At 44.5% G+C, this 24,312-nt stretch overlaps 1 protein-coding gene across 3 annotated transcripts in view; it reads right to left on the reverse strand.

The window, feature by feature from the left end:
• Positions 1-1,118: 1,118 nt before the first annotated feature.
• The window catches only part of EIF4G3 (eukaryotic translation initiation factor 4 gamma 3), a 513,419-nt gene continuing 490,225 nt past the window's right edge, over positions 1,119-24,312 (reverse strand). For all 3 annotated transcript variants that reach the window (XM_030537664.1, XM_030537665.1, XM_030537663.1), the window contains 3 exons: positions 9,314-9,395; positions 3,395-3,541; positions 1,119-1,768 (listed from right to left, as the gene is read on the reverse strand). In XM_030537664.1, coding sequence (XP_030393524.1) covers positions 1,587-1,768; positions 3,395-3,541; positions 9,314-9,395 — 411 coding nt within the window. In that variant the 3' untranslated portion in view covers positions 1,119-1,586. The remainder of the gene's footprint in view (positions 1,769-3,394; positions 3,542-9,313; positions 9,396-24,312) is intronic.

The raw sequence follows: 24,312 nt of genomic DNA on the forward strand, positions 1-24,312 counted from the left end.
ATAGTATGTACAGCAATTTGTGCCAGAGAAGCCAGTGCCCAGACTTCATACATAAGTAGAAATTGGGCAGAGATGGGAAGAGCATTGTGTGACTTGCAGCACTTGTTTCACCCCTTTTGCTTAATGTTGTAGTTTGTTTTTTTTCCCTTTGTTTTTTGTTTTTTACTCCTGGGGGTTTTGGGTTCCTTAAGCACAGCAAGGCAACTGATAGACACAAAGAACAGCAGTGGTGGCTAGGTGACAATGGATGTACAAGCCATTGAGAAGAGATGTTGGTTATCCGGTTCCAAGGCTGCAACCTGTTTAGAAAGAGCTACCACCATAACAATGCAGTATTTTTGAGTCACAAGACACACTGTAGTCCAACAGCTGCAAAACTAAGCAAGGGTCAGTTATTTTATTGCCCCCACAGGTCATCTTCCAGCCTAGAGGACACGTATTTGAAATTGGATAAACCTAGCTTGCATAGTGACGCAGCTAGCTGCTCCTCAGTCTTTAAATTCTGCAGAAAGGGTCTCCCAAGCAGCAACCTCACATTTACCATAATGGCCTACATCCCCTCTTTTCTGGTGTACAGACACATACACACACACACTATATAAACAAATTTGGATCCAGAATCTACACATTGAGAAGGAAGACAGCACCACTCAGAAATGGTGGCGCATTCAGCAGCTGTCTAAAGGAGAAATCACTTTACTTTCTTTTAAACTTGCAATGTTTGTCTTTATTTTTGTTCTTTATATTTTCAAAGTGAAAAGAAATATTATTGAGTCATTTTCTTTCTTTTTTTTAAATATTTGTTCTATGTATTTACAAGCCTTAAAGTCGTTCTAAAGGTTTTGAAAATATCACTAGTACTTTTTTCCCCCAGGGTAGCACTTTGTTTTGAATGAGTTTTTCTTGGAGCACTCTGGTCCACAGCGTTTTTCTCAAATGCATTTCCTTCTGTTCCAAGGTTATGTATGTTTTTATTACTATTTTCTTTTTAATCTCTGAAGCAAGCTGAGAGGCAGGCAGAAAAATAAGAAATTAAAAAAAAAAAAATCTCTCCCTCATGTAGCTTACCCCAAACCCAGTTGAAAGTTTATCTATCATGCTTTGAAACAACACTGAGGTGCAGCTGAAGGGGAGGGAAATTTATTTCTCTGCTTTTTTCTATCATACAATTTGTTTACAGAAACTGCAAATGTAAAAATTACACTGGCATTTGCAGTCCTTAAAATAATAAATTAAAGTTTTCAACTTTTTTTTGCTAAACAGATCTGTTTTTTAAAGTATTTTTAAAAAGAAAAGAAAAAATGATTAAAACAGAAAATATTTTCTATAAATAATACATGTATTTTGGTTTAGTGCTCCCGCCCTCAGGTTTGAAGTTTACTTTTTTTTTCCAAGTACCTTTTTCCTCCATGATCACCTTTATGTTTACCTATTTTTTTCCTCTCCCACTCGTGCATATGTGGGGGAAGGAGGGGGTTATGCGCGAGAATTGGCCTTGCTGCACTGTGATTGGCGAAGACGTGAAACTTTTTAAAAAAATACTTAAATTGTTTCTTTTTTTTGCTTTGTTCTCTGTATTTTAAGTTTTAATTATCCTCTGATTCCTCTTCAGCCTCTCGTAGCCATGTGAAGAACGCTGTGACTGATTTCAGTGCTACTCCTTTCCCATTCTGCTCTCCTGGGTCCTTGCTGCTTTCCCATTTGTAGAAGGCATCCTCTGATATCACCTCCTCGTCATATAGGCAATCAAAAAACATCCGCAACAGATCTGCAAGGGGGAAACACCTGTTTAGTAATGTCCAGTAGTTGGTAGACAAGGAAATACAGAAATGATTAGAGATATTGGTTTAAAACCTGAATAAAAGTGGCCTTTATTACAGTTAGAAGTGGAAAAGCAAGTAGGGGGAACTGCTATTAATAGAGGTTGTGCCCTGATTTTGCAGGCTATGAAGGCTGAATACACACTTGCTAAAGTAAAGTTTCCTCTGATGCTACAGAACATGCTGTCATATGCTAAACAGAGGGCTAAAAAGACAGCAGCATGTGTGTGTATACCAGCAAATGGCCATGGAACAGAAACTACAGTGGCCATTCTGAGCTACCTAGTTTCACTAGCTTAGAAATTAAGACAGCATCTATGTTACAGATATGGAGATTTCTTACAGTATCCTGGAAAAACCTTACTGAATTAAGTTTAACAATTTTTGGAGTCCATTGCATTAAATGGAAAGGTTATCTATGATTGTGGGCCAGGAATATACGTAATTTCTCCACGGAGGAAATATGATGTGAACCCTGGGAAGTATTATGAACTTCAAACGACTGTACTGAACAACGTGCCAGACAAGAATGGACTTTGGGGACAAACAGGGTCAAGTGATTTGCTTGGGAGAATCTCTAGGGGGAAGTGAATGCAAATTCCTCACCCCGTTTATGCAAAAAGCCAGCCTTTAGAAGTTATGCCTTGAGGAGACCATTGTCTGCTGATTACCTGCTTCCAGAGTCTCAAGATCAAAGGCCCAAGCTGTATAAAGGAAATACTGACCTATTCACGGGTGTTTTAGTTCTGAGCTAAGGCTGTCTATTATAAACATGTAACCACAGAAAAAAACTATTGTGGGTTTGAAGAACTGACTTCCACCAGAGTCCTGCTGGGAGTTGAGATGTGTTGGAGTCTGGTAGGCTTATTATCAGGCATGTAGGTTCTTTTATGGTTTTTAATAAGTTTTCTCTGTAATGCTTTAGTCTTAAGAATAAATGTACTTGCGTAGAAAGGGCTGTGTGGTAACTTGGGACTGCTGGCAATTACAACTGTTCACAGCCTTCGGGGAGAAAGCAAAGTGCAGACGTTGGCCTGTTTAGGCAGCCTGGCTTGCTGGGGATATCACAGTGTAGAGAGGGAACTGTACAGCCTGCAAAAACTCCTGTCAGGAGGGAGAGAAACCCGGGTCTCTAACCAAGAGAGATTATGGCTGAAGACCCAAGAGCTGATGCCCTCAAGGGCTCATGGTGTGGGTGTAGTTGCCCTGAAATGTGACTAAGTAGAGCAATTGCTACTAAATAAAGGAGAGGATTTAAAATTTTTCTTTTTCCTCTCTCCACATTATGGGCATTTCCTTCTTGGCTGCTTATGGTGGCAGCCAATAGAGGAGCTCACCTTCAGCCAAGAGGGTGGGGAAGAGTATTGGTCTAAAGCCATGCACTGTATAATTGGATGCTATAATAGTAGTTTGCCTTCAGCCCACTGGCACCCACCTAACTAGTCTGTTCCCCCTTCAGGAAGAGCACAACCTACCAGACTCTATCTGAGACCCAAATCTAATTCTCCATCTAATTCTTCCCCTTCAATGCCATATAGTCATTTTTCAAATCCCAAACACACAAAAACACTTACTAGGAGGCTGATCAAGTTTTACTATTGACGCTTGTAGTGCATAAAGTGCTTGTAGTTCCTTCTCTGTATCTGAGTCTAGGTACTTGAGTAAGATCGGCACTCTCTGCTTGATAACAGCAGTGTCCACACGGAAACTAGAAGAATCCGCTGGAGGGAAAAGAAGAATCAGGGTTACTTTTGGTGGGTCTGAGGCCAGGGGCAGGTTTTTCATCATATTTATTTCTTCAGATAGAAACAACAAACTCAGGTTAGTCAGAAATGGGAAGAGAACTGAAACAGATGGGACATAAAAGAGAATGGGCTATTTCTACGATAGGAACATATCTGTTCTTCGAGCTGTGTCCCCCCATGGATAGGTGTATTTGTGTCCCAGCACCTCTAATCAGACATTTTAGGTAGCAGTGTCTGTTCAGCATGCACATGCACTCTCCCCCCCTCATGGTCTGCCTCGAAGCTATCTAGCACTGTGTGAAGGAACCCCCCTCAGTTTCTTCTCTACCGCAGAGCCTCTTATAGAGAACTGTGAAGTAGTGGAGACAAGGATGGGTTGTGGAGCACCCATAGGAACACACACCTTGAAGAACCATCATGTTACTGCACAAGGTGAGTAACTTCCTCTTTTTATTCAAGTAGTGTCCCTCTGAGTGCTCCACTGCAGATGACAGGTTTCAGAGTGGTAGCTGTGTTAGTCTGTAGCAGCAAAAACAACAAGGAGTCCTTGTGGCACCTTAGAGACTAACAAATTTATTTGGGTACAAGCTTTCATGGGCTGGAACCCACTTCATCAGATGCATGGAGAGGAAAAACAGGAGCAGGTAGGTATAAATACATGAAAAGATGGGAGTTGCCTCACCAAGTGTGAGGTCAGTTTAACGAGATAATTCGATTAACAGTAGGATACCAAGGGAGGAAAAACAACTTTTGTAGTGGTAATGAGAATGCAAATGACTTCACAGTAGTATTCTCGATGGAGGGCTGGGGCTTCAAAGTGGACTCTGTTATTACAGAGAGTACTGTGGAGCTGAAGATGGCATCAAAGGCTGAATCTCCAGTGATCATGTAATGTTCTGTGAAAGTGTGGACAGAAGCCCAAAGTGCTGCTCTTCAGATTTCTGCAATAGGGACATCTTTAAAAAATTTGACCAAGTTAGAAACTGACCTTGTGGAGTGCGTACAAACTCCAGATGGAGGCAACAGGTTGCACCCTTGATAATAGTGATTAATGCAACCAGAGACCCATTTGGATAGTCTTTAAACCGATAGCACGGAGCCTTTGAATCTTTCCATGAGTGAAAGGAAGAGTTTAGAGGACTTCCTGAAGTCCTTAGTCATGTCCAAGTAGAATGCTTCTAACATCTTGGATATGCAAAATTGCCTCCCTGTTATCACAATGTGGTTTTGGGAAAAAAAGGAAGATGGATCTGTTGATTCAAATGGAAAGTGAAGGTAACTTTAGGGAGAAAAGTGGGAGGCAGACTCAGAATTACTTTGTCTTTAAAAAGACCGTGTATGGTGGGTGTGCCATCAGGGCTGCTATTTCCCCTGTGTGCCTAGCTGAGGTGATGGCAGTTAGAAATGCTGTCTTCATGGACGGGTGAAAGAGACAACAGGTTGCCATGGGCTCAGAAGGAGGTCTAGTCAAAGCCCTGAGAACTAGATTAAGATCCTAGGCTGGAGCAGGTGGTCTCACATGTGGGAAGAGATTCCCAATGCCCTTAAGGCAGTGTTTCTCAAACTTCTGTACTGGTGACACCTTTAACATAGCAAGCCTCTGAGTGTGACCCATCCCCTTATAAATTAAAAACACTTTTCAATGTATTTAACACTATTATAAATGCTGGAGGCAAAGCTGGGTTTAAGGTGGAGGCTGACAGCTCATGACTCCCCATGTAATAAACTTGCGACCCCCTGAGGGGTCCCAACCTCCAGTTTGGGAACCCCTGCCTTAAGGAATCTCAGTGAGCGAACACTGAGTATCCATCTACCTGACGGTGGAAAGCAGTTATGGCCATGAGATGTACTTAAGGGAACCAGACTTGTGTTGGCCAGAAGGGGGCAATCAGAATAACTCTCGCTTTGTCTCGTTGAATTTTCAACAGGATCCTGGCTAGAAGAGGAAATGGGGAAAGGCATACAAGAGGTCCCTGTCCCATGGGAGGAGGAGGGCATCTTCCAATGAATGTTTCCTCAGGCCTGCCCTGGAGCAGCAAAGAGGACATTTCTTGTTCCAGTAAGTAGTGACGAGATCTGTAGTTGGGATTCCCCAAAGGGCTAATATGTCTCGATGCACCTCTGAGTTCAGTTTCCATTCATGGTCGTGAGAAAAGTTTTGACAGACTGTCGGCTGTCACATTCTGTATCCCTGGTAAATAGATGGCTGAAACGAGCACGTTGTGACCAATGCACCAATTCCAGTTTGAGTGCTTCTGTGCAGAGGGAAGGAGATCTGCCATCCTCCTGGCAATTTACATAAAACATACAGGTCATATTGTCTGTCATGACTTTTGTGTGTGTGTTCTTGATGAAAGGGAGAAAGTGTGCACAGATGTTCCTGACAGCCTCTAGCTACAAAAGATGGATATGGAAGGTTGCTTCTGTGGAAACCCACTTGCCCTGAACCTTGTGGTCATGTAGATGAGCTCCCCAGCTTAATAGGGAGTCAGAGGTGGTTGCACGAATGGCATGCCTACTCAGACACTGGATGGCTCTTTCCACCAATCTATAAGTGCTTTACTGCAGAGGGCAGTGATAGCAGTTTCGTTAGTCTGTCCCTGGTTGGGGAATAGACAGAACTGAGCCATATCTGAAGACATCTCATGAACATCTGGGCATCTGGGGTGACGAAGATGCATGCTGCCATATGACCAAGCAGCTGTGGGCAGTTCCTGGCCAATGTTTGGGGGCTGGCCTGAACTGTCTCTCTGAGATTTGTGAGGGTGCTGAGGCTGGGTAGCAAGAGGAACGCTCTTGCTTGTATTGTGTAGAGGTTGGCGCCCATAAACTCGTCATTGTACCAGGGACAGTGTTGATTTCTGTAAGCTGAGCTGCAGACCTAGCTGTGCAAATGTGCACATGGTCATCTGAGTGGCTTGTATGGTGTCCTTGAACAAGGGAGTCCTGAGAAGGCAGTTGTCTAAGTATGGGTAGACAATGCCCAACGTTTGTAGATATGCTGCTATGATGGAGAGAACCTTGGAGAATACTGTGGGTGTGGACAAGAGGCTGAATGGGAGCATCCTGTATGATAATGGACCTGCCCAATGATAAATCATAGGAATCTCCTGTGTGACGGTCATATCAAGATGTGGAAATAGGCATCTCGTAGGTTGAGGGCTGAAAACCAACCTCCTTTAGAGCTGGAATAATGGCTGCTAGCATGACCATCTTGAACTTCTGTGCCTTCACATATTTATTTAATGCCCTTAGATCTAGAATGGGTCTCTAATCTCCCTTCACCTTGGGGATCAGGAAATAATGGGAGTAAAATCCCTTGCCCCTGAGTTGTGCCAGGACTGGTTCTATGGCCCCCAGGCATAACAAATGATCTATTTCCTGATGAAGTAAGTTCTCATGAGAAGGGTCCTTGAAGAGGGACAGGGAAGGAGAGACAGAATGTGGAGAGACTTGAATGGCATAACCCTGTTAAATAATCTCCTAGATCCATCTGTCAGAGATGATAGTCTCCTAACTGCTGTGAAAGGGGTAAGTAATTTCTGAAGGGGCATGACGTGTGTAGCAGCAGCTAATGTTGAAAGGTTTAATTGTTCAGGTCCTCTACCAACCCATCAAAAGTGCTCAGAAGAGGCAGTCTAAGAGGTCGCAGATTGGGTGCTGACTGCTTCCACTTTTGAACCCTGGGCCTCTTATGCTGCAGCTCATAACAGCACTGAGACAGTGGGTATCGAGGAGGTCATGACCTGTGCTGTGGCTTAGAGCTATATCTTCTCTTCTGTCCTACGAGCATAATGTGGCCTGGGAATCCCTCAAGGGGTAAAGAAAAGAGCCTGTCTTCTCTGCAAAGAGTTTGGAGCCTTCAAATGGAAGATCTTGTCTGTAGCTCTTTGGACAACCAGAAAGATGTAGCCAAGAAGCCCACCTCATTACCACCAACACAGACATGGAGCGGGCCGCTGTATAGGCTGTGTCCAGTGCTGTCTGTAGTGCCATTCTGGCTATTAACTGACCTTTCACAATGGCCTAAAACTGTTCCTTTTGTGTCTTCGGTAAATGGTCCAGAAACACGTTGTTTTCCGTAATAAAATCATATTTGGCCATGACAGCTCGAGGCAGACTAAACTGAACAGATGCTGCTACCTAAAATCTCCCATTAGAGGCAAAGGGGTGCAGATACACCTACAGTGGAGTGCTCCTAGGGACACGACTCAAAGAACATATTACCTGCTTCTCAATGCTTCCCCAAGTACAATGAACGCTTTTAAAAACTCTGGACCACATTTTCAGTGAGGCGTCTATCCAGCCTTCATGTATGCACATGAACTTGAATATTCGAACATCGACACCAGGGATCAGCAACATTTCAGAAGTGCTGTGCCGAATCTTCATTTATTCACTCTGCTTTAAGGTTTCGCGTGCCAGTCATACATTTTAACATTTTTAGAAAGTCTCTTTCTATAAGTCTATAATATATAACTAAACTATTGTTGTATGTAAAGTAAATAAGGCTTTTTAATTGTTTAAGAAGCTTCATTTAAAATTAAATTAAAATGCAGAGCCCCCCGGACTGGTGGCCATGACCCAGGCAGTGTGAGTGTCACTGAAAATCAGCTTGCATGCTGCCTTCAGCACCCGTGCCATAGGTTGCCTATCTCTGATCTACACATAGAGAGGCTGAAATTTTTTTTTTTTCCTGAGATTGGAAATAATTACAAGGACGTTTTTCTTTCAAAAGACAAACAGGAATAGAACGTTAAATCACAAATAAGAAAACCAAAGTATATCAAAGCCTGCTAGAAGTCCAGAAAATCCCCCACAGGAAGAGTTATCTGTAGAAAAATATTCAGCAGCTTTTAGTCAGCATATAAACCAAAGAGCATGATAGAGAAAATCTGAGCAAAAATATATAAACCTAGACAGAGATGATAGAAAACAAAACCAGAACAAGACATTACTGATATTCAAAGATCAAGGATTATCAGGAAACCCCTAAACATGAATGATAAAATCCTGCAGCATCTAGAGTTTAACAGTAGGTGGTATCAAGATTATACTCTCCCTGGATTTTGTCCTCTCTGAAATCCATGCAACAGTGAGATGAAATTCAATTACACCCATCCCAAGAGCAAACACTTGAAAGAAAGAATGATTTTTAAAAGGCTGAAACCTCACAGACAATTAAATCCAGACACCTGTAAAACAGTAGTTGCTTTGTTAGCACATTCTCATGATTCCTGTTATCTTAGAGGAAAATAACAGCAGCATTTAAGCCACATAAATTTACTTTTCTCTGGTATCAAACTTTGAAAGTGAAATGCTGCAAAGATTTTAAATCCAATTTTGTATTTAGAGTACCAGAAAAAACCAGAACCTGTTTCAGAATAGCATCTAGTGGATTTTCATCTACATCGGAAAATCAATAATCAAGCATAATTCAACAGAGGTGGAAGTCCCTGCTCAAGGGGGACCCAGGTGCTGCAGATAAAGACTTGAGGGGCACTGGCAAACCTATGTGTGGGAAGGGGCAGCTGGCACACCTCTCCTGCACTATGACTGGCTCTTGACAGTGTATCAGCACTTCACTTTCTTCAGCACTAAAACTGTACAAAAAATCTTGATGCACAATTTGTATGAAGGTTAGCCAGCCTCAAACAGAAAAATAAGTGATTAAAACCCAAGTAATCTGTAAATTCATTACTTTCATATTTGATTGTTTTGTACAGCCTTATCTTGAAAGTTACTCACCTATAATGGCTGCTTTACAAACTGCTGTCATTAAAGCTCTAAGAAATGTAGGTGAACTCATCTGGCCTTCATCTAGATTAGCCTGAAATCAAGGGTAAATGGACCAGTTAAAAGCACTCTAATGTACAACAGAAACTGTTTCCAAAATCCACTACTGAATTTGGCACTAAGTGAAAGCTGCTGCAGTAGGAATCCAATTAATCTCTTGTGTGAAAATTCATCTTCCCCATTAAACTTCTTGAAAATAGCTCAGCGGTGTTAATGTTTGCCGATATATCTTCTGTAAACAACACTACAATCTATTTAACTACACATGTTCACTATTCGTTTAGCTAGAGAAACATTCTGAATTAATACTTGGCATTTATACAACATTTTACATTTCCAAAATGATAGACAATTTTTAATTAGTCACACTACACAATACCCTGTAAGATGAGTCTTATCCTCAGACTGGATTGGACAGACTGGAAACTGACAGAGTGGTTAAATGACTTTCCCAAATCTACAAGAGAACTGATGGCAAAGTCAGGACCAGAACCAGAACTGAGATGTTCCCAGACTTTCAGTCTTGTGATCTCTCCTCCGGACCATGCTGATTAGAAAAATGACCTGTTTCTGACAAACTGTGTTAACAACAGAGAGATGAAATGGTGCTGACCTACATTTAATTGCAAGCATACATCAAGATAAGAACAGCCATACTGGGTCAGACCAATGGTTATCCTGTCTCTGACAGTGGCCAGTGCCAGATGAGGGAATGAACTGAACAAGGCAAATTTGAGTGATCCAGTCCCAACTTTTGGTAGTTGGAGGTTCAGGGACACCCAGAGCATGGGGTTGCATTCCCTGATCATCTCAGTTAATAGCCATTGATGGACCAATCCTCCATGAACTTCTCTAATTCTTTTTTGAACCCAGGTATACTTTTGCCTTCACAATATCCCATGGTAATAAGTTCCACATCTTGACATTGCATTGTGAGAAGAACTTCCTTTTATTTGTTTTAAACCTGCTATTAATTTAACTGAATAAAAATCAGTTACTAACCTGTAACTGTTGTTCTTTGAGATGTGTTGCTCATGTCCATTCAATGTAGGTGTGTGCTCGCCCCAAACACTGCCGCTGGAAAGTTTTCCCCTCAGTAGTATCTGTTGGGTCAGTTCTGGTGTCCCCTGGGGTCGTACCCTCCTAGCGCCAGATACAGGGCCCTGCCACCCCCTCTGTTTCTCCTTCCTGGCTATCTCCAACAGAGGAGTGGGGGTGAGAATCAAGGCCATCCTTAGGCATATGCAGCATATGCAGCTGCATAGAGCACCTGAAAATTTGGGGCACCACCAGGATCATAGGCACTGATTTCTCATCGTGCTGGGGGTGCTCGACCTCCTGCCTCCGCTCCAGGCCTGGAGCACCCACCCATGGAGTCCCCACCTATGACCGAGACAGCAGGTAAGAGCGGGTCGGCTCCCGCACACCCAGTGCGCGCTGCAGTCTCCTTACTAAGCAGAAGGCAGAGACCATATTCACAGAGCCGAATGCATCGGCCTAGGGGCACCAGTTGTGCCGGCATAGGGCCACCAGTTTAAGAATACTGTGTAGGGCCCCATAAATTCTAAGGACGGCCCTGGTGAGAGTGGGGGGTTTGGAATGGACATGAACACCACATCTCAAAGAACAACAGTTATGGAAGGTTAGCATTTTTTTCTTCTTCGAGTGCTTGCTCATGTCCATTCCAATGCAGGTGACTCCCAAGCAGGTATAGGACGAGGGTTCGGCGTTCATTGACAAGCAGATTGTATCACCACTCTGCCAAATCCAGCATTGTCTCTGCCCTGATGAGTTATCGCACAGTGTGATGCAAAAATGTGGACCAAAGAGCATGTTCCTGCTCTACAGATGTCCTGGATTGGGAGCTCTGCCAGGAATGCAGCTGAAGATGCTCGTGTCCTTGTGGAATGTGCCATCAGGGATGGAGCAGTGATCTTCGCTAGGTCATAGCATGTGCAGATACAAGAAGTGATCCACAATGAAATTCTCTGGGCTGAGACTGGAAGGCCTTTCACCCTGTCTGCCACCACCAAAAAGAGCTGTGTAGTTTTTTTGAAACGATTTAGTCCTTCTATGTAGAAAGCAAGTGCATGTCTGACATTTAGTGAGTGAAATCTCTGCTCCTGGCTATTGGCATGTGAAAATATAGGCAGAATTTCAGTCTCTTATCCCTGTCCTTCTGAGTGCAGAGGACTAGAAGAATATGTCCAGGTTACTATGGAATAGTGAAACAACCTTCAGGAGGAGGGCTGGGTCAGGGCGCAGCTGGACCTCGTCCTTGAAGAATACCATGTAAGGAGGTTCTGAAGTAAGGACCCTAATCTCCAACATCTTTCTCTAGCCGTAGTCACGGCCACCAGAAAGGCCACCTTCCAGGACAAGTAGAGGAGAGAACATGTTGCCAGTGGCTTGAATGGGGGACCCATAAGCCTCAACAATACCAGGTTGAGATCCCAGGGTGGGATTGGTTGTAGCACTTGGGGGTACAGTCTGTACAGGCCTTTGAGGAAATTACTTCAGATCAAGTTTGCAAAGATGGACCAGCCATTTACCCACGAGTGAAATGCCCAAAGTGCAGCCAGGTGGACTCTTATCAATGACACTGAGAGCCCTGGCTGCTTCAGGTGTAGTAAGTAATCCAGAATGAGTGGCACTGATGACCACATGGATAAAACACCTTTCTGTGCTGACCAGACAGAGAACCTTTTCCCCTTTGCCAGGTATGTAGCTCTAGTGGATGGTTTCCTGATCCCTAAAAGGACCTCTCAAACCAGGGGTTCAGCCATGGAGCTTCCGGGCCATGAGATGAAGGGACTTGAGGTTTGGATGATGTAGATGGCCATGGTCCTGGAAGATCAGATCTGGAAATGGAGGCAAGCTGATGGGTGTTTCTACCAAGAGGTCCAGAAGGCTGGTAAACCACTGGTGACGTGGCCAGGTGGAGCTGTCAGGATCAGACTTGTTCCTTCCTTTCCGACTTTCAGCAGGACCTTGTGTATGAGCGGAATGGGAGAAAATGCATAAAAGAGATGGTCCTTCCAAGGAGGAAGAAACATGTCTGTGAGTGAGCCCAGGCTGTGATTCAGGAAGGAGCAGGAACTGCAGACACTTCCTGTTGTGTCTCGTTGCAAACAAGTCTATTTGGGGATCTCCCTGCCTCTGAAGAATGTCCTTCATAATGTCTGGGTGAATGAACCACTCATAATTGGAGAAGGATCTGCTGAGACAATCCACTAACTTGTTCTGTGTGCGGAAGATAGGAGGCTTTGCATGGACTGAATGGGTTATAGAGAATTCCCACAGGCAAAGGGCTTCCTGGCATAGGTGAGAGGAGCACGCTCGACCCTGTTTGTTTATGTAGAACATCACTATTGTGTTGTCTGTAAGTACCAACATGCATTTGCCTTCCAGGTGGGGCTGGAAGGTTTGGCAGGCAAGGCACATTGCTCTGAGTTCCCCCATGTTGATGTGTAGCGAGAGCTCTACCTGGGACCAGAGGCTCTGGGTACTCCTACTGAGCCCCCCAACCCAGCACAGATGCATCAGTAACAAGAGACACTGACAGATGTGGTCTTGAGAATGGGACACCTACAAATACTGTCCTTGGGTCCAACCACCAAGGGAGAGTGGTGATTAACAAAGGGGGAAGTGTGAGAACCATGTCCAAGCAATTTTGGCCTGGCTGGTACACTGACGCTAGCCAAGTCTGGAGAGGTCTAGGTCGTAATCTTGTATGCTGCACCACTTAAGTGCATGAGGCCATGTGCCCCAGGAGTTTTACATAGTTTCTTGCCATGGTGAATGGGGTGGTTTCTAAGGCTCTCTATGATCGTGCCTAGGGCCTGGAACCTGGTATCCAGAATGCTCTGGCCTGGACTGAGTTGAGGACCATCCCTATAAATTCTATTCTTTGAACTGGTGAGAGGGTCAATTTCTGCATGTTTATCAACAGGCCTATCTTCTTGAAGGTTGACAGTATTAACCAAACATTTGCCTCCACCTGGGCCTTGGTCTGATCTTTGATCAGCCAGTCATTGAGGTACAGGTAAACCGGAGTACTTTGCTTCCTCAAGAAGGCTGCAATGACTGCCATGAACTTCGTGACTACCCAAAGGGCTGCTGACAGGCCGAAAGGGAGCACAGTAAACTGGTAGTGTACTCGATTCACAATGAATCAGAGGAAATCTTCTGTGACCTTGAAAGACTGAAATGTGGAAATAAGTGTCCTTTAAGTCGAGGGTGGCATACCAGTCCTCTAGATCCAGAGAAGGGATAATGGAGGCCAAGGAGACCTTGCAGAACTTCAGCTTCTTTATAAATCTATTGAGGTTTTACATATCTAGGATGGGTCTGAGACTGCCATTGGCCTTCGGGATTAGGAAATAGCAGGAGAAGAACCCTCTACCCCTTAGCTCTGGAGGAACCTCCTCTACTTCTCCCACCTTCAAGAGCATCCACACTACCTGGGCTAGAAGTTGCTTGTGAGAAAGGTCCCTGAAGAGGGATGTAGAGGGAGGGTGGGAAGGAGGGGAACAACTGAAGTGAATGTTGTATTTCAGTCTTACCGTGTGTAGCACCCAGCAATCTAAGGTAATGTGGGCCCTTGCCTGATACAAGTGGGATAACTGATCCTCAAAAATTGGGGAAGATGGATCCATACAGTGTCCTGGTACGCCATTCTCAAGTGTGATCTCAAAAGGCCTGCTTAGACACCAATGATTGTTTGGTGGGGCCGGGCACGTGGGCAGACAAGGACTGGGGAGGAGGCCTCCTCTTATAGCTTCTATCGGGCCGGGCACGTGGGCAGACAAGGACTGGGGAGGAGGCCTGCTCTTACAGCGTCTATCCCGTCTCTTACTGTAGTGCTGCCTAGACTAAGGTGGGTAGAAACATGGCAATGGTTGGGACTAAAAATGCTTCCTAGATGGAGCCAGTGTGTGCAGCCCTAGGGATTTTAGGATGGCCCTAAAATCCTTCAGACTATGTAATTTAATGTCTGTCTGCTCTGAAAAGAGTGACAAGCCCTCAAAGGGGAGGTCCTGCACCATTTGCTGCACTTCCAGGGAAGGCCTGAGGACTGCAGCCATGAGCTCGTCCTCATAATCACAACCAAAACCATGGTTCATGCTATGGAGTCTACTGCATCCAAAGCCACCTGAAGCGATGCTTCTGCCACCACTCTTCCTTCTTCAACCAACACCGAGAATTCGGCTCTGGATTCCTATGGCAACAGCTGCCTGAACTAAGACACTGAACTCCAAGAATTAACGTCATAGCGTAGACCTTTCTGCCAAAAAGATCTAACTTTTTGGGATCCTTGGTCTCTGGAGTTGGTCCTTGTTACTTGTGTGCTCTGGTTCGTTCACCGCTGTAACCACCAGTGAACCCGGAGGAGGCTGAGTATATAAGAATTTGAATCCCTTGGATGGGATGAAGTACTTCTTCTCCATCTTCTTTGCTGTAGGTTGCAGAGATGCTAGCATCTGCCACAAAGCTTTTATAGGGTCCAAAATGGCATCGTTAAGTGGCAAAGCCACTTGCAATGGATCGGATGGTGCCAGGATATCCACTAGAGCATGGGAGGACTCTGAAATATCCTCTGCCTGAATTGTCAGATTTGAGTTACTCTCTTGAGAAGCTTCTGGTGTGCTCGGTAGTGATCCTGAGAGGGGGCTATAGATCACAGTTGCCAACTTTCACATGGTAAATAAGCAGCCAGACTTTCACAATAAGCCAAAAATCAAGCTAATTCCATTTCAAAACAAGGCCAAAATAAGCCAGTCCCTAAAACCCCAACACTCTATGTGGCCAGATCCCCCTGGCATGCAGACTGTGTTGGGCCTGCTGTGCACCCCTGACTCTCTCCCCTCCTTGCCCCTGCTTTCCCCCTCTGCCAGGAGCCGATCGAAAAAAAAGAAGCAAGCTACAACAAGTTTCAAGCCAAACAAGCAACAAGCTACAAGCAAAAACCTAGCCTATAAGCAACTCACAAGTCAATTAAGTCAAACCCAAGCCAAATTTCTGTGTTTTTTCCGCAAGTTTGGCATGTTTGCTATAGATGTTCCTGCCACTGCCTCATCAGACTAGGAAGAAAAAGAAGTCTGCATAGCCATGGAGCACTGTTCTTCTCCTTCTGCACCAGAAGGATCTCATGGTGCTGTTACTGGGGGCTTGGTACTGTGCTCGGTACCAGTAGACTATTCGTACACCATAGGAGCTCTACACTCCAATACAATGGAGTATGATCTCCTGGACTGCAATCCTTGGACTAGTGAAAATGCCCTGGGAGTTCAAAAAGGCCATTGCCTGGGCATTTGCCACTGTGCTGGTGGCCAGGCCATTGGCAGGATACCCTGGCTCTTGTCAGCCGTTGGGTAGAGCCAGTTGGAGAGATGTCAGCTCCTGCGGGAGGTGTAAGACTCCATCTTCAAGTCTGACTCAAGAAGTTGCTTCTTGGTGACCAAAGCAGAACAGTACCAACTGGTGCTGGAGAGTGGTGCCTGGAGTGGGGAAACCAGTGCTGCACCATCATGGCAGGTTTCCGTTTTGACAGCACTTGGGGCCTCGGTGCCGTGGTTGACCTTGTTTCTGGTGCCAACAATGACAGTTCCCAAACAGTGGGAGATGGCGGTACTGGGAGTGATGCAACTCCCTTGCTGTCTCAAATGCCTCCGGTGTGGATAGTAGTGCCAGGACTGTACTCTGGTGGCTCTCTCTTGGTGGAGAGGCAAACAGTGCCACACTCGACAGATCCGGGGCTAGAGTCAACAGTGCCACGCAGGTAGCTGGCTTCTGAGTGGCGTGGCATGGTGTCTCACTCTGCCTGGCTCTCTGCGACTGGTGGACCTTGGCGTTGGGGAGTGCCTCCTGTCCAACTTCTTCTGCTTCTTTTTTGCACCAGTGATGGAGAGCAGTGCCGAGAATCCCATGGAGGAGTAGACTTCTGCACCAGAGGTGACTGATTGTGTGGAGAGTCCCAGGACTGAAGAGGAGTCCTTTCTTGATGCCAGAGAGGCTGAACTACGGTGCCTTTTCATCAGAGACACCAGAGCATTTCTCACCAGGGTAGAAGTGCTCAGAGCTGAGTTGGTGTAGCTTGGCTCTGAGGGGGGACGGAATGCTGCCTCCACGAGGAAGAATTTCAGTCTCTTATCCCTGTCCTTCTGAGTGCAGAGCCTGAACCCTTTACAAATTCTACAGTGCTCTTGCATGTGGGACTCCCCCAAACACTTAAGGCAGCTAGAATGGGGATCACTGCTAGGCACTGGCTTGTGGCATGGCGCACACTATTTAAACCCCAGGGATCAAGGCATGCCCTGGTGCTGAGAGGTGTTAACCCCACTAAGCAGGGTTCTCTAACTGAAATACTAAGAACTGGAACCAAAACTTAACCACTAGTGAATAACTATATACAAGAAGTCGAAAAAGTCCACTGAGAGGAGTACTTGCGAAGAACAAAAGGACAAGCTGACATTCCAGCAACCATCACAGGTGGTAAGAAGGAACTAAGTCAGCAGGGCCCTATATACTGGTGCTATGAAGGCATGACTTCAGGGAGTCCCAGAGCCAACCCGACAGATACCACTGAGGGGAAAACTTTCCCGCAGCAGTGCCCGGGGTGAGCATATACCTACGCTGAAATAGACATGCGCAAGCACTCAAAGAAGAATCCCTAGTTCTTGTGTTATGTGAAGAGGTAAATATCACTTCCCCATTCACCTTCTCCACACCATTCATGGTTTTATACATCTCTATCATATCCCCATGTCCTCTCTTTTCTAAGCTGAACCATCCCAAACCTTTTAATTTCTCCTCATATGGAAGCTGTTTCATACCCTTGATCATTTTTGTTGCCCTTCTCTGCACCTTTTCCAATTCTAATGTATCTTTTTTGAGAAGGGGTGACCAGAACTGCACACAGTATTCAAGGTGTGGGCATACTGTGGATTTATATATATTTTCTGCTTTATTATCTATCGCTTTCCCAATGGTTCCTAACATTCTATTAGTTTTTTTAACTGTCTCTACACAATGAGCAGATGTTTTCAGAGAATTACCGATGACTCCAAGATATCTTTCTTGAGTAGTAATAGCTAATTTAGACCCCATCACTTTGTATATGTAATTGGGATTATTTTTTCCAGGGTGCATTACTTAGAATTTCATTTGCCATTTTGTCACCCAGTTTAGTGAGATGCCTTTGCAACTCTTCGCAGTCAGCCTTAGGCATAACTTGAGTAACTTTATGTCATCTAAATATTTTTCCACCTCACCGTTTACTCTTTTTTTAAGATAATTTATGAATATGTTGAAAAGCACAGATCTTTGGGGGACCCTGCTATTTACCTCTTGCTATTGTGAAAACTGACCATTTATTCCTGGCCTTTGTTTTCTTTCTTTTAACCCGTTACTGATCTATGAGTGGACCTTCCCTGTTATCCCATGGCTGCTCACTTTGTCAAAGGCTTTCTGAAAGTCCAATTATACCTTATTGACTGGATCATCCTTGTCTATATGCTCAAAGAATACTAGTAGATTGACGAGGCATGATTTCCCTTTACAAAAGCTGTGTTGACTCTTCCCCAACATATTATGTTCATCTCTATGTCTGACAATTTTGTTTTTAGTTTCAACCAATTTGCCTGGTACTGAAGTGAACTTACTAGTCTCTAATTGCCAGCATTGCCTCTGGAAACTTTTTAAAAAACAGGTGATACATTAGCTACCCTCTAGTCATCTGGTACAGAGGCTGATTTAAGCAATAGGTTACATACCATAATTAGTAGTTCTGCAATTTCACATTTGAATTCCTTCAGAACTCTTGGGTGAATACCATCTGATCCTGATCACTTATTACTATTTAATGTATCAATCAGTTTCAAAACATCCTCTAGTGGCACCCTGTGAGGGGAGGGATAGCTCAGTGGTTTAAGCATTGGCCTACTAAACCCAGGATTGTGAGTTCAATCCTTGTGGGGACCATTTAGGGATCTGGGGCAAAAATCTTTTTGGGGATTAGTTCCTGCTTTGAGCAGGGGGTTGGACTAGATGACCTCCTGAGGTCCCTTCCAACCCTGATATTCTACAATTCAAATCATGGACAGCTCCTCATATCTGTCACCTAAAAAGAATGGCTAACATGTAGAGATCTCCCTCACATCCTCTGCAGTGAAGACCAATATTAAGAATTCATTTAGCTTCTCCACAATGGCTTTGTCTTGACTGCTCCTTTAGCACCTTGATCATCCAGTGGCCCCCCAGTGACTGTTTGGCAGGTTTCCTACTTCTGATTTACTTATTTTTTGCTGTTCATTTATGTAACCTAAGCTAGTTGCTCTTCAAGTTCTTTCTCCACCTGTCTTACCATACTTTTTACACTTGACTGCCAGAGTTTATGCTCCTTTCTATTTTCCTCACTAGGATCTGACTTCCAATTTTAAAAGGATGCCTTTTTGCCTCTAGCCACCTCTTTTACTTGGCTGTTTAGCCCTGGCAGAATTCAGGGGAGAGGGGTATACCTTTAGTTTGAGCCTCTGTTACAGTGTTTTTTCAACAGTCTCTCCTTGCAGGCATTACACTCTTGTGACGGTTCCTTTTAATTTCCATTTAACTAGTTTCCTCATTTTTGTGTAGTTCCCCTATTTGAAATTAAACACTACTGTGGTGGTTTTCTTTGGCATATTTCCCCCTACAAGGATGTTAAATCTATATTGTGATTGCCTTTACCGAGTGATTCAGCTATCTTTACCTCTTGGACCAGGTCCTGTGCTTCACTTAGGACCAAATCAAGAACTGCCTCTCCCCTTCTGGGTTCCAGGGCAAGCTGCTGCAAGAGGTAGTCATTTATGGTGTCTAGAAATTTTATTTCTGCATCCCTTCCTGAGGTGACATATACCCAGACAATACGAGGATAGCTGAAATCCCCCATTATTATTGCATTTTCTGCCTTTGTAGAATATCTAATCTTGAGCATTTCACCATCACTATCCTTGTCAGGTGGTCGGTAGTACAGTAACTCCTAACTTAAAGCCGTCCTGGCTAATGTTGTTTCGTTGTTACGTTGCTGAACACTAGGGAACATGCTCATATAAAGTTGTGCAATGTTCCCCATTACGTTGTTTGGCTGCTTTTCTCCACAGCTGGCAGCCTCCCTATGCCCCCTGCCCCCACAGCGCCTCCCACTCGCTGGCAGACCCCGCAGATCAGTGCCTTCCCCCTCCTCCTGCCCACGGCAATCAGCTGGCTTGCGATGTGTAGGAGACAGAAGGGAGGCGCGAGGACTCGGTGCGCAGGCTCCCCCTCCCTCCCCTGCCTCTTGCCTGCAGCAATCAGCTGGCTTGCAGCATTCAGAAGGGAGGGGAGGGAGGGGGGAGGAGCAAGGATGAAGAATGGGAAGTAAAGGGAGAGGTGGAGGGGGGGGAAGAGGCAGCTCAAGGGTGGGGACTTGGGGGAAGGGGTGGAGTGGATGGGCCGAGGGTTGAACCCTCTGTCCAAGTCAGTGCCTGTGCTTGCAAGAACAGCAAGAGGAGCAGCCAGACAATCCATCCTCTTCCACTCTCTGACTCCACCACCTCAACCAAGCTTCACACTCAGACGCGATGATGGTAGTATTAAATTGTTTCTTTAAAATTGTTTAAAACTTATACCTGTATGAAATTATTACTTGTTTAAAATTGTTTAAAATGTATATAATGCCTTTTGTCTGGCAAAAAAAAAATTCCCTGGAACCTAACCCCTCCTGTTTACATTAATTCTTATGGAGAAATTGGATTTGCTTAATATCGTTTCACTTAAAATCGCATTTTTCAGGAACATAACCACAACGTTAAGTCAGGAGTTACTGTATATTCCTACTGTATACTCTTATTATAGGAATATGGTATTTCTAGCCATAAAGATTCTATGAGACAGTTTGAGTCATTTAAGATTTTTACTATATCTGACTCTCTACATTCTTTTACATATAATGCCACTCCCCCACCAGCATGACCTACTCTGTCATGTCTCTATATTTTGTACCCTGCTATCACTGTGTCTCATTGATTATTGTCATTCCACCAAGTTTCCATGATGCCTATTATACCAATAGGACAAATCCAGTTTAGCATCATTTCAGACATAGAGGTTAAAATCTGGTTTAAAGGATGTGCCCAGAGTTAGAGAAGAGTCAGTGGGTGGGTGCAGACTTTTATACCCTTGGTTCTAAAATACTGGAACAGAGCGTGGCACACACATGCATTGCCAGTGGGTAACTGTTTGCAAAGTATTCCACTGTTGCATGGGAGGCCATACAATCTCATAATGGGGCACAGATAATGTCAGGAAGAAAACCAACCAATTTCACCCCATACTTGGAAAAGAAACTGCTATAGCATATCTGGTTTAAAATGTTATTGCTAATTGAAAACATGTTTTCACAAAATTATACATTTGAACAGGTCATTATCAGATAATGTGTTAACCTTCAAAATAAGGATGCAGACAAAAAAATAAGGTAACTTTTCAGAAGTTAACATTTTCTTCCTGCAAATTATATTCTTTATCTCTAGGCAAATGCTGATTTTACAACCATATCTATATCTTGCTCCCTTGTGCTTTAGAATGGAGATAAAATTGAAATGGCCATTTTCTACTGTGACTGTATTGACTCTTACGGTTCCAAAGCGTATACTGGGGAAGTGCTTAAGATGTCAGGCCATAGGGGGGATGCTTTATGGAAATTTAACAATCTCTGTGAACTGAGGGATGCAGAGTGGTCAACTGTACAAATACTATACGCCTTGTCCGGAGATGAACTGATTATGAACACTTCTGCTTGGTTCCCCGGAGACTGGCATAGTAGGAAGAGAGCCTGAGACATAAGCCCTTGAATCAGAGGCCTGGTATGAGGCAGGACCCGCTGACTGAATCTGGCAAGAACAGGCCTGATATTGCAAAAATACACATTCCTAAGGAGTGCTAGTCACAGAGTACTCACATAAATACATCCCAATATCAAGTGGTACCAGAACATTACAATATTGAGAATAATACAAAAACATTCTCCAAGGCTAACAGGAACACACTGACCCCTCCTAAAGATAAGGTTAGGATGACAGTACGTAACAGAGATGTTTTGATCAAAACATCATATTCAAAGTGATGGATGATAACTAGCCACGTTAGTCCCACCGTTTACTGAGCCAATCCATTGTTACAGGTATACATGTATTAGTGGTAGAGTGGTAGAGTCTGCGGGATACTAATACTGTGCTTCGTCAACAATAAACCTGGCTGGGTGCTTTTGTTCCTTAACAGATTTTGTGGTAATTGGGTGGTTTGCTTCAGGTCTGCTGTACCAGCTGTTTGCACAGGGCTGGGGCATCACACAGAGGGAACACACACATGCAGCCAAACATCTATTAACAGCTAAATACACTGGTGACCCTGACCACTAATCTGGTAAGTAAGCAAGCTGTCCTCTGTATAAATCGCAACCTAACATGACAGTTAGTCACAAACTAGGAAATTCCCTTAACCCCTCCCTGCTAAGCCCCAGAAAGTTTAATAAGATATGCACGTGCTGGATTGCTAGCAAATCTCTCTTAATCTCTCTTGGCTCAGGTTTCCCCACTTTCCTAGGTTGCTCTAACCCTCCCTTACCCTGCCTCTCCTCACTGCTGCTCTTTCTCTCTTTTTAAATAAGTTAAAAGTTATAGTTTTTACAAAAACCTCCCAAAAATAAAGCAATTAAAAAACAAACAGAACAACAAACAGAAAACAAGGTAAAAACTTTACTTTAAATAAATCCAATAAATTAATTATTTTAATGCTTCATTATGTTAACGCTTAACATCTATCAACATCTAACCACAACTGGAAGCCATGCAGCAACAGCGGCGTTATTCTGTGACAGTGACTAGATATAGTGACAAGTATCAGAGGGTAGCCGTGTTAGTCTGGATCTGTAAAAGCAGCAAAGAATCCTGTGGCACCTTATAGACTAACAGACGTTTTGGAGCATGAGCTTTCGTGGGTGAATACCCACTTCCTCAGATGCATGTAATGGAAATATCCAGGGGCAGGTATATATATGTGTGCTAGCAAGCAAGCTAGAGATAACGAGGTCAGTTCAATCAGGGAGGATGAGGCCCTGTTCTAGCAGTTGAGGTGTGAAAACCAAGAGAGGAGAAACTGGTTCTGTAATTGGCAAGCCATTCACAGTCTTTGTTCAATCCTGAGCTGATGGTGTCAAATTTGCAGATGAACTGAAGCTCAGCAGTTTCTCTTTGAAGTCTGGTCCTGAAGTTTTTTTGCTGCAGGATGGCCACCTTAAGGTCTGCTATAGTGTGGCCAGGGAGGTTGAAGTGCTCTCCTACAGGTTTTTGTATATTGCCATTCCTAATGTCTGATTTGTGTCCATTTATCCTTTTCCGTAGAGACTGTCCAGTTTGGCCGATGTACATAGCAGAGGGGCATTGCTGGCATATGATGGCGTATATTACATTGGTGGATGTGCAGGTGAATGAACCAGTGATGGTGTGGCTGATCTGGTTAGGTCCTGTGATGGTGTCGCTGGTGTAGATATGTGGACAGAGTTGGCATCGAGGTTTGTTGCATGGATTGGTTCCTGAGCTAGAGTTATTATGGTGTTGTGTGCAGTTACTGGTGAGAATATGTTTCAGGCTGGCAGGTTGTCTGTGGGCAAGGATTGGCCTGCCACCCAAGGCCTGTGAAAGTGTGGGATCATTGTCCAGGATGGGTTGTAGATCCTTGATGATGCGTTGGAGGGGTTTTAGCTGGGGGCTGTATGTGATGGCCAGTGGAGTCCTGTTGGTTTCTCTCTTGGGTTTGTCTTGCAGTAGGAGGCTTCTGGGTACACGTCTGGCTCTGTTGATCTGTTTCCTTATTTCCTCATGCGGGTATTGTAGTTTTGAGAATGCTTGGTGGAGATTTTGTAGGTGTTGGTCTCTGTCTGAGGGGTTAGAGCAGATGCGGTTGTACCTCAGTGCTTGGCTGTAGACAATGGATCGTGTGATGTGCCCGGGATGGAAGCTGGAGGCATGAAGGTAGGCATAGCGGTCGGTGGGTTTTCGATATAGGGTGGTGTTAATGTGACCATCACTTATTTGCACTGTGGTGTCAAGAAAGTGGACCTCCCGTGTAGATTGGTCCAGGCTGAGGTTGATGGTGGGGTGGAAGCTGTTGAAATCATGATCACCCCACCATCAACCTCAGCCTGGACCAATCTACACGGGAGGTCCACTTTCTTGACACCACAGTGCAAATAAGTGATGGTCACATTAACACCACCCTATATCGAAAACCCACCGACCGCTATGCCTACCTTCATGCCTCCAGCTTCCATCCCGGGCACATCACACGATCCATTGTCTACAGCCAAGCACTGAGGTACAACCGCATCTGCTCTAACCCCTCAGACAGAGACCAACACCTACAAAATCTCCACCAAGCATTCTCAAAACTACAATACCCGCATGAGGAAATAAGGAAACAGATCAACAGAGCCAGACGTGTACCCAGAAGCCTCCTACTGCAAGACAAACCCAAGAGAGAAACCAACAGGACTCCACTGGCCATCACATACAGTCCCCAGCTAAAACCCCTCCAACGCATCATCAAGGATCTACAACCCATCCTGGACAATGATCCCACACTTTCACAGGCCTTGGGTGGCAGGCCAATCCTTGCCCACAGACAACCTGCCAACCTGAAACATATTCTCACCAGTAACTGCACACAACACCATAATAACTCTAGCTCAGGAACCAATCCATGCAACAAACCTCGATGCCAACTCTGCCCACATATCTACACCAGCGACACCATCACAGGACCTAACCAGATCAGCCACACCATCACTGGTTCATTCACCTGCACATCCACCAATGTAATATACGCCATCATATGCCAGCAATGCCCCTCTGCTATGTACATCGGCCAAACTGGAC

This window comes from Gopherus evgoodei, chromosome 18 (assembly GCF_007399415.2).
Source record: "Gopherus evgoodei ecotype Sinaloan lineage chromosome 18, rGopEvg1_v1.p, whole genome shotgun sequence".
In the NCBI taxonomy this organism is placed as follows: domain Eukaryota; kingdom Metazoa; phylum Chordata; order Testudines; family Testudinidae; genus Gopherus; species Gopherus evgoodei.